Raw genomic sequence first — 11212 nt, forward strand, 5'->3', positions numbered from 1 at the left:
TGTGAGAGAGTTTGGGTTTTTGTCTTTTTTTAATTCAGACCACACAGGCTCTGGACTAAGTACCATCGTTTATCCCAGTATATTTATTTTTTAATATTACAGTCATCAGCAATAAAAATACATAAACTGTTGAAAAAAATGAATAAATGGTCTAAGAATATGGTCCAACCTGTCAGCAGTTCAGACTGATTTCATGAGATTAATCTTTGCAAAAAGAAAAATCAAAAAATCAATATATTATACACACCATTTTAATCCCTATGGAACTAATCTTGAAAATAAAAAACAACTTTCAGACAGCAAAGATACAGACATGGTAAAATCATGGACTTACTCATAATTCAGTCATTAAAGGCTATTAATTTTATAACTAAAAAATATTTTTATTATGGGACACCACAAGAGATGGCCTATATAAAAGGCACACTGACAAATTTGCATATGTTGGAATAAATCTGCAATTAGTTAAAATAAAATTGAACTTAATGAATAATTTGAAAAGAGAATATTAATTACTCTCATGGACAATCATGGATTACTAAAGATAATGAAGGAAAAATACCAAAAATAACTGAAACTGTATCAATAATCTAAAAATCTCCCTTTAATCATTTAATTCAAGTATCTAACATTTGCCAGAGCTAAGAAAATACAAACATCTTAATTCATTCATAAAGAAATTAAGTATTAAAATTTGCTTTTCTGCAGAATCCACTTACAATTTCAAGCATCTTAAGTTTGAAATTAGTTTTAAAACATACACAAGCTTCTCCCCTTCTCAAACACAATGAATCATCACATACGCTCTATCCTCTGGACCCAGAGCCACCACTACACAGATCAACTGGGTTCCATAACCTCAAAGGGGAAAGGATGCCATTAAACTCTGTGAAGCAGAATGCTGTGCTTTTTTGAGTTGATGTCTTTAAGCTTTTCCATTTTTCATAGTAATTTGGTAGCCCCTCTCTCCTTCTCTCCCTTGTTATTACTTTAATCTGTTAAAGGCTAGGAAATAAGGTAACAAAGTGTATATATTATATCTAAAACAAGATTAAATAGATTCTGAGTATCCTACAAATAAGACACATTAGTTTTTAACAAATGAGCTTCTTGAAGTGCTTCTGGACTGATCAGAGGCAACTTTCTGTTTATTTCTAGGTTTTGTATTCTGGAACACTGAGGTTAACCTTAATAATGTTATTAAGCTTACCAATCAAAAGGAAGACAGTGGAGCAAACATCCAAATTTATTTTGTTTGGCTTGCCAATATCAAAATATTACATTTATTTCCTATTTCTTCACAGTAAGGTAATAAAGGACATTCACTAATGAGCTTGCTTGATAATAGCAAGAATGTTTTAGAATTCCCCACGAACAAAATAATCAAAAACTGAATATTTTGCAGAACTAAGTATTTCCACTTAATATTAGCATAATTTTTTATACAGGCTGATATTTTTAAATCAAAGATCATATCATTCTTCTTTAAATGTCATGCTAAAATGATAAATTATCTGTCTGGGTGTCACCATCAGATTCTTGGAGCATTTGTATTTTAATAATAGATTAAATAGAACAGAAAATTTATAAATGGCACTTAAATTTAGGTGATAATGTAGAAGTCTACACAGTATATTTCAGACTGTCTAATAAAATGGATGCTCTAAAGTAGAAAGTTGTCCTAATAAATTAGGACATGATCAACCACCAAGACAAACCCTGTCATGTGGCTAACAGATTTGAAATCTACATAACTATGAAGAAAAAATTGCCTTTAAATGCTATTTACATTTTATATCAAAACTTAATTACCTAAGTTATTAAGATTTAAAGTTGTATACAGTTGGTGAGGACATGGGGAACCCAGCATTCTAATGCACTGTTGATAGAAAAAGCAAGTAAATGCAACTTGGTGATAAGATTCAAAATTCTAAATGTTAATATTGTTAATATCATTGACCTAGCACTTCCATTTGTTAAAATATATTCTGTGAAACTATCCACATGAGCATCCAAAGATATGTGTCCAAGGATGTTCATTTCAGCACTGCCTCTATCAAAAACCACAAAAAGGGACAATAAAGGAAATCTCCACTAATATCAGATTGCTTAAATAAACTATGGCAGTTCTAATTCAAAGAAATATTGAATAACTGTTACAAAGAATGAAGTATATGTACATGTACTGACATGGAATGATGCCCCAAGGGTATAAGGTTAAATGCAAAAAAAGGAAATTATAAAATAGCATGTGTAATACAAACAGATTTTTGTTACTTTTTAAAACCAACCTATCTACAGAAAAAAAAGAATAGAGAACCATGCACCAAAGTTGACGGTAGGTATCTTTGGGGGTGGGATTAAGAGGAATCTAATAATATAAACTGTATTTTTGTAATGTTTATATGTCATATAAAGAAGACATATTAATTTAATAAATTGCTTTAAGATCTTTAAAAATACTGTTTCTACAAAGCTTTATGGGAAATTCACAATGGCCCTATAAACACTTAGGTTATTAAAATAGGTTCCACTTAGCAAAATGTGGTTTCAAAACAGCCCTATTTTATAAAACAAAGATTAAATTGAGAATTGTGGTTTCAAAAAACTTACATAGAAGTCTTATAAACCTTATTAAAGTAAAAAAATAATTCCACCGTGAATGTTTTTCCATAGTTTTTCTTAACCACAAATGGATCATTTAGAAAATCATATTTTTCCAAAACTTAATGATTCCCTACTTTTTTATTCTGTTATGTTCAACTAAAACTAAATACTTTTATCAGCATGTATAGTATAATCCCATTTCTATATTGTTCATCTATCCTTCTACCTGAACACATGCAAAGACTAACGTTCACCCAATGTTAATGACGGTCATTTCTGAGTGATGAATGTCAGGTAATTTTTTTCTACTTCTTTGTTTCTATTTTTCTATATTGCCCAAATTATTTATTAGTACATATCACTTACATAATTCTTTAAGTCTCTTCAATTACATATTTTTAAATTAGCTATTATCATTTTACCCCTTTTATCATGAAATTATTCTCTTTCCAGAACTCATTACACTCTAAGACTTTCTCCATTTTTTAACCTTCTGGGTTCTAATTACCAGTTCATTAAAAAAGCAAAAAGAAGAATAATACACAACATCAGGGAACTACCCTAAGATTCCACAGACTCAAAAGTAAGTTTCGGGCCTCCCTGGTGGCGCAAGTGGTTGAGAGTCCGCCTGCCGATGCAGGGGATACGGGTTCGTGCCCCGGTCTGGGAGGATCCCATATGCCGCGGAGCGGCTGGGCCCGTGAGCCATGGCCGCTGAGCCTGCGCGTCCGGAGCCTGCGCGTCCGGAGCCTGTGCTCCGCAACGGGGGAGGCCACAACAGTGAGAGGCCCGCATACCGCAAAAAAAAAAAAAAAAAAAAAAAAGTAAGTTTCATGTTTATAACAAAATCCTGCTCCCCAATCATGTGGTTAAGAACACCTGTGCAGGGCTTCCCTGGTGGCGCAGTGGTTGAGAGTCCGCCTGCCAATGCAGGGGACATGGGTTCGTGCCCCAGTCCAGGAAGATCTCACATGTTGCAGAGCGGCTGGGCCCGTGAGCCATGGCCACTGAGCCTGCGCGTCCGGAGCCTGTGCTCCGCAACGGGAGAGGCCACAACAGTGAGAGGCCCGCGTACCACAAAAAAAAAAAAAAAAGAAGAAGAAGAACACCTGTGCAAACCTTATCTCCATGATCTGATGCATGAATGGAACCAAATTAATATATATAAATTCATGGTCTTAATCTATGGGCCCAAAGGCAAGGCCACCAGGAATCATTAAAAATTAGGGAGATAAAGCTATTAAAACTGGGAAAGCTAAGAGGGAAAAATGGCAAGGTTATAGAGAAAAGGAACTGTAGCTAGAAGCTAGAAAGGAGAAGAGGAAAGAAAAAGCTATGGGAGACTTAAGAGCTCAGTATGGACCTCTAAATTTCCAGGGAAAAAGAGAGTGAGTTTTCAAGCCATTAGAAATACTTCATGTGTGTTTCCTATGTTTTCAAAGAAAGCAGATATTTAGAAATGAAATAAAACGCTAGTCCTACTTTTACCCATAAATAAACTTATGAAGGATAAAAAAACCAACTCACCTGCCTGGCGTACTGGGAATTCCACATGGTCAGAGACTATAATCCGAAGTAAACTGGGGGCAAAATTGATAATCTTGTAAGACTGAAATTACAAAGAAATATTTTATAAAAAAATAGGGCAATATAAATGAATAACTGTTAGCACCTGTTCCTGAATACATTACTGTCCAAATAAAAGAAAAACTTTTAAAGTGAGAGAAACTCTCCAAAGCCAAATGCAGATTACTAAAATACTCCAAGTCGGAAAAATTTACTTAGAATAAATTGATGAATAAATGAGTAAGAACAATTTTATGTTTTTTGGACATATATTGTCAAAATGCTCTCCAGAAAGGGTGTAGCAATTTACACTCCCAAGAGTAGAATATGTGTGTGTTCATCTATCTAATATAGGGATTAGCATTATCATTCCTTCAAAACTTTTAAACCTTATTCATATTTTAAATTACATTTATTCTTGCTTGAATTTTTTTTCCTGTTTGTTGGCTATTTGGTTTCTTCTACAAATTCCTTTATCCCCTCACCCTTTTGTAAATGGAATATTTGTTTTATTTTTAATAAATTCTAGGAGCTATTTTATGAATTTAATCTCAAATTTTTATTTGACTTATACATTGCAAGTGTTTGTTTCCAGCTTATTTATGCTTCAATTTTGTTTACGGTATTTTTGACAAACAGGAAAACATGGGCTACAGAAAACAAGAGATCCAACACAGAAAATGGACAATGGCTGTGCATGAGCTATAGAGAGGAACCAGCCCAGACTGGAACAGTGTGCTTCACAAGACAGTGTTGAGAGCTGTCATCACCAGCTGCTCTCTGTTGCCAGAGCATCTTTTAAACTTAACAATGCCTAAGTGAGCCTGTGCTGATGAACTGCCTGCTGCCTGGGCCATTTCTCCCCATAGACGTGTTCTACTTTGACCTATTCCTGAGTTTGGCCATGGTAACTTTAGAAGCAAAAAAAAAACAGAGAGAGAGAGCAGCCTATTCCTTCTGATCATATACCCTCCAGATGTCTGGTACCTGGACCTAGTACCTGTCTAGTACAGGCCTGCCACATTCCCAGAGCTTACACTTGGCCTTGCCCACTGACATTCCCAGAAAAGACTCATACTCAGTGAGGCTAAAGCCAGACCATGACACAGAGTCTTTTCTGCTTACTTCCTCCCAGGAGCCTGGATCTATGGTGCATCCCTTTCAGTACACCACTAAGTTTATGCATACCACTCCATTTTTTAAATTTATCACCTTTCCTATTATTTGTTATAGCATTTATTAAGATAAATGTTCAGGGACTTCCCTGGTGGCACAGTGGTTAAGACTCCACGCTCCCAATGCCGGGGGCCAGGGTTCGATCCCTGGTCAGAGAATTAGATCCCACGTGCATGCCACAACTAAGAGTTCACATGCCACAACTAAGGAGCCTGTGTGCCACAACTAAGGAGCCCGCCTGCCACAACGAAGACCCGGTGCAACCAAATAAATACATATTAAAAAAAAAAGATAAATGTTTAACCAAAAATTTGGAGAAAACTGGCATCTTTAAAATATTGCTTCTTTCCATCCAGGAACATTATGCTTTCCAAGTCTTTCCATATCCTTCAGTAAAATTTTAAATTATCTTATAATTGCTCTTCCTTTCATCCTGTATAAACCTCGAAATCTTACATCTGTTGTATATAAAGTAAATTGAAACCACCAGAAATTTAAAGTAGTTTTTAAGAAAACAGATTTCTTTTAATAGCAGTTTACAGGAGTCAAAATTAAAACAGATTTAGCTCAGTCTCACCTTCTATATTTACATTCTTGTGAAATAACTCACATTTATAACTTTTGAGATACTGTAAGATCCTGTAGTGAATCAATGATTGAAACATATATATTGCTAGTTCTAATCTACATAGTTTACTTTTTATACGTAAGTACAAAATAACCTTTACACTTAGATTAATACTACTTATTTGGAAGTAGTTATAGTGGAGACTTTATTTCAACACTGTTGCCATTGTACACATTTTGGAACTCCTCTTTTTACAACTGGTTGACATTTCAGAGAACTTCTGCAACTTTTTGTCTTCTTTCAGCCTTGATTCAATCAACATTAATTTGACCAGCTAAAACATTCAGTGGTAAATTCAGATATATTCTCATACGACTTTCCTTACAAATATTTATCCAATTTCCTTTTCTATCCTGGGCTTCAAGTTTCTAAAAAATAATAATACTATCTCTCAATGATTTCTTGAGGATTTTGGTTCATACCTGTGAAGTTTTCTGAAAATAAAGTTTCCTTGCTTAGCTAAATTCTGCATTTTATGAGAATTCATTTAAAGCAAAAAACCTGACGTTTTCCCACTCTGCCTCATTGCTCCCTCAACATTAACTTTTCCAGTCCTCCAACACTCCAAGTTGAAGGCCTTTACTGAATTTGCTTTTCCCTTTCTTCCTCTCCCAGTTCTTCATCTGGTTCACTTCTTCACCACAGGCTCCGGACGCGCAGGCTCAGCGGCCATGGCTCACGGGCCCACCCGCTCCGCGGCATGTGGGATCCTCCCGGACCGGGGCACGAACCCGTGTCCCCTGCATCGGCAGGCGGACTCTCAACCACTGCGCCACCAGGGAAGCCCCACAAACTCTCTTAAACGACAATAAAAATGATACATACAGATGCATGGAAAAGGAGAGATTCCAAAGCGTGGCAATGAAAGTAAATATCTTGATTTCCCTTTTGAAGCCATGATTTATTAAAAGAAGGCACCTTTCTGGATGAGTTACTGGAAAAAGATATCTACCCATTCCTACTTCCCTATGCTGCTGCTAAAGGGACTTTTGGGTTTAAAGACAATGATAAATGTGTACAGGATCCATTCTTAATATCCTCCAATAAAACTGAAAACACATTTTTCCAGAGAAACAATATCAGATATAGCAGTCATCTTTCTGGTAACAGAAAGATGTTGGCTACAGAAAAATATAGTTCCAAATAAGAATTTATCCTTTGGGGCTTCCCTGGTGGCACAGTGGTTGAGAGTCCGCCTGCCGATTCAGGGGACACGGCTTCGTGCCCCGGTCCGGGAAGATCCCACATGCCGCGGAGCGGCTGGGCCCGTGAGCCATGGCCGCTGAGCCTGCGCGTCCGGAGCCTGTGCTCCGCAACGGGAGAGGCCACAGCAGTGAGAAGCCCGCGTACCACACACACACACAAAAAAAAATCTAGGTGCAAAAGAATTTATCGTTTGGAACACAGGCCGTTATGTTATGAAACTGCCTACTCTTCTAAATGGCAACTGACAAATCAATCAGTGCACTGTAGAAACTGCCCCTATTTCCTATGCAGAGAATATTTATCGTGGGGGGACCTAGACTAAAATATTAAATGAGCTGGACCCTAATCATTTATGGTAGATTACCCACCTGTTTATTCAACAAAAAAAGAGGTTACAGTGGTGGTAAAGGATAAAGCATACAAAATCCGACATTAAAACCATGTTTTATTAAAAGGTTATGTGACATGATACTTTGGTCTTCTACTTACAATTCAAAAAAATACTTAGAGCATATTACAATCCAAAGCATTATACTAAATATAAATGCTAAATGAGTGACATAGCAATAAGCTACTTTTAGAAGTTGCAGAGGAAATTGTGGTCTGTGATGAGTTGGGTGGATATGGGGCAGGGCACAGTGAGGTTGGAATGGATTTGGATTGAAATACCACGAAGAAAAGGGTAGAATTGGATCCTAAACGTCTCTTGCAGTTCTGTAGGCTTTCCTACCTACCTTTTCCACTTCTATAAGTTCAACTGCACTTACATGCTGATGACTCAGAAACAAAGCAAGGGTAGGCTAACAGAGGCAGGGTAGTACAACGTGATAGCAAAGACATAATCCCTGTCAACACTATCAGTATAACATCTGGCCTCATTGTGAAGAGAAACAGGCTAACTCCCCTGTTCATACTGGTAGATTGCAAGTTCAGCTCTTGCTTTGTTCCTCCTAACCAATGCCTGGATTACTACTCTTCTAGCCAAGCAACATATAGTACTTTTACTCTGCAAAGCCTGGGACAGGTACTGACTTTAACTTTCCCCTATTCTGAGTGAGAATCCTTTTCTCTTTGAAGCACCAGTGCGTTCCCTTTGGGCTTCAGTTCAACTCAACCTTCCCTCCAGAGTCAGTGTTTTCACTCTCCCTCTTATCTCTTGGAAATCCTGGATTCACACTTACTCCACCCAGATTTTCCATTAAAATAATCCCTTTCAGAGATTCACAATGGATATGTGCACTTTAAAGTCAACTCCAACCAGGGAAAACCTAAGTGAACTCCTACAGAAACATTTACTTAGGACAGTCGTTCTCCCACTTTAGGAAGCACAGAATCACCTAGCTAGCTAATTAAAACATAACTGGGCCCCATCCCCAGAGTTTCTAATTCTTTAAGTCTAGAGTGAAGCCCCATAATTTGCGTTTCTAACAAGTTCCCAAACGATGTTGATGTTGCTTATCCTGGGCAACACTTTGAGAACCACTAATTTAGGTATATTCCTTTACATTTTAAGGATTACTGAAACCTCAGACAGCTGTCAATCTATCCCGGGGGTGGACCTTAATTCGTACTTTTTAGTGAGAGGTCTCTGATTCATTCTTACAGGTGGGGAGTAAAAATACAAGCTAGAGTTTGCGATCATTAAATTTGGAAATGTCGGTAGTATCGCTGGAACATGGTCAAGGTTAGTTAGTAAGAATAGACGATGGGGGATGAAAGAAAGTCTCACACATTTTACCGTTTATAAGAAATCCCTACCATCACTTACTACTCGGCGAGTCTTTCGCAAAGCACTAACACCATAAAAATTGCCTGTTCTTCCCAGAGCACTCTCCCAACAGCATTTCTCCAACGTTCCAACAGAACTCTGCCAATCAGTGTCTAAACGGTCCTGCCAACCCCACAGAAGCAGGCGATGGGCAGGGTTTCCCACAGCAACACCTAAAAAGGGCTGGGTCTGCAGAAAAGCTGAACTCAGATTTGAATTTTAAGTGAATTTTCCCACCAAGTCAGCGTACTTAAGGAAAAGAAATCACATCCCGAAAACACTAGCAAAGCTTTCTAAAGCTTCTTTTTGCGGAGCAGGCAGGGTGAACAAACTGCACTGGGGAAGGAAAACGACATGAAAAGATGCAAAGGTGGCCAACAGGTGCGTGAGCCGTTGGGAAAAGATCCGGGGAGTGCGGCGCCACTGGACCCCGGGGCGGGGGCTGGGGCGAGGGTGGAACCGGACGAGAGACGCGTCGGGGTCTGGGGCCCGGGGCCCGGGGCCCGGGTGGGGGTGGAGATCAGGGGCGCCGAGGAGGGTGAGTCCGGCGAGCCGGCGGGGGGCGCCGCAGGCCTGCTCCTTACCTGGTTGAGTTCATTCTCAGCTGCAATCCGCAGCTTCGGGTCGATGGTGCCCTTCAGCGCCTGGATGATCCGGTTGAGGTCCATTTCCCCGGGCGGGGGCTCCGCGGCCCCCGGACCAGTAGGCCAGGCTGCAGCTTTAGTTTTTCTTTTGACCCTCTCAGCCTCCTCCTCCGCGACCCTTGCACTACCTCACTCCCCACCCCCCGCCACCGTCGCCACCTGCAGCCACTTGCTGCGCCACTCTGACTCCGCGCCCCCTGTCCTCCCTTTCAACCCCCAACAACTCGCTCTCCATTCACCCTTTTACGACAGCCGTTGGGAGGCGGGAGAAGTAAGAAGAGGAAGCGGCGCCTCCTTTACGGCGGCCTCTTCCCCCCGGGCGTGATGCTATGGCCGCCCCCGCTGGCGGCCACCATGCTACTGTACGGAAAGTAGTCTCGGCTTCTTCCCCGGAGGGAAACCGGTTTCACTGGCTCCGGCGGCAGTCTTGCTACCATACGGAAAAGAGCCTCCCGCCTCTTCGGAGATCCGGAAACGAGCTAGCTAGGTCTCTTTACAGCTACATCCAAATTAAGCATATATGGATGGCGTAGCACTTTTTGTTAGTCTGAGCACTCTTTGGGCATTACAACTGAGCCTGTTCCAGGGCAGACTTGTTGGGACCTTGAGATCATCTAGCCCACAGGAGAACAAGGCTCCCTCAGTCTGTGGGAGCCATCATTCATTCATTCACTCATTCATTCACTGAACGGGGTTTTTTTGTTTTGTTTTTTCTTATTTATTTATTTTTGGCTGCGTTGGGTGGGCTCTAGGCACGTCAGGCTCATTATTTGTGGCGCTTGGGGCTTAGTTGCTCTGCGGCCTGTGGGGTCCTCCCAGACCAGGGCTCGAACCTGTGTCCCCTGCATTGGCAGGCGGATTCTTAACCACTGCACCGCCAGGGAAGTCCCTCACTGAACGTTTTTTAAACGTGTATTTTTGGGCCAGAGTACTACGATACTTAGGCACTACGTTATAACAAAATGAATTCGATGCAGGTTACTATGTAGGAACTTACAATGTGATAGAAGAGACAAATGTAAACAGAAAAAATATACTTAGAAAGTAACTGTTCCAGATCAGAGAAACTAACTCTATGCCTGAGGGTTTCTGAAATATTTCCAGATCTTCTCAGAAAAGTAGTGAAAGGCAAGAAAGGGTATACTGTCCCCACCCACTGTGGCCATATCTGGCCCCAAAATTTCAATGGCATAAAAATATTAAGGAGCTAGTTGTTCCTGAGGTTAACCCAGAAAAAGAGAGTTTAATTACATTTGTAAAGAAGATGACTGTGGGCAAAATACATCTGAAGGGGTGTGATCTTTCCTGGAGCAGGTAATTAAGACAGATTGGTTCAGCTAACTGGGTTCAATCAAGAGGGTAGAAACTTTGTGGTGGAAAACTTAGCTGCCTGAAAGCTCTCCCCTCTACAGGGGCTGTAAATGGGACCACGCCCTTCAGCTGGGTGCAAAAGTGCCTAGCAATATGTCTCTGGTTGCTTCCAGTTTTTCCCATTCTCTACATTTCCATCAGAGTAGTGTTTCTTAAAGGTTAATACTGTCATGTCCCTTCCTTGATGATTTCCCATCAACTTCAAGATAAAATACAAACTCCTTAGCACTCCAAATTTTTATGAAT

At 39.9% G+C, this 11212-nt stretch overlaps 1 protein-coding gene across 2 annotated transcripts in view; it reads right to left on the bottom strand.

Moving 5' to 3' along the window:
• Window positions 1-9803, bottom strand: part of IPO8 (importin 8) — a 69320-nt gene extending 59517 nt beyond the window's left edge. The window contains exons 1-2 of one of the 2 annotated variants that reach the window (XM_060112931.1): window positions 9536-9803; window positions 4135-4187 (exon numbers count right to left, since the gene is read on the bottom strand). In XM_060112931.1, the coding sequence (XP_059968914.1) occupies window positions 4135-4187; window positions 9536-9549 (67 nt within the window). In that variant the 5' untranslated portion in view covers window positions 9550-9803. Of the gene's footprint in view, window positions 1-4134; window positions 4217-9535 lie in introns of both variants that reach the window. The other variant, XM_060112930.1, reaches the window with a different exon arrangement.
• Window positions 9804-11212: the final 1409 nt, after the last annotated feature.

Source organism: Mesoplodon densirostris, chromosome 11 (assembly GCF_025265405.1).
Source record: "Mesoplodon densirostris isolate mMesDen1 chromosome 11, mMesDen1 primary haplotype, whole genome shotgun sequence".
Classification (NCBI taxonomy): domain Eukaryota; kingdom Metazoa; phylum Chordata; class Mammalia; order Artiodactyla; family Ziphiidae; genus Mesoplodon; species Mesoplodon densirostris.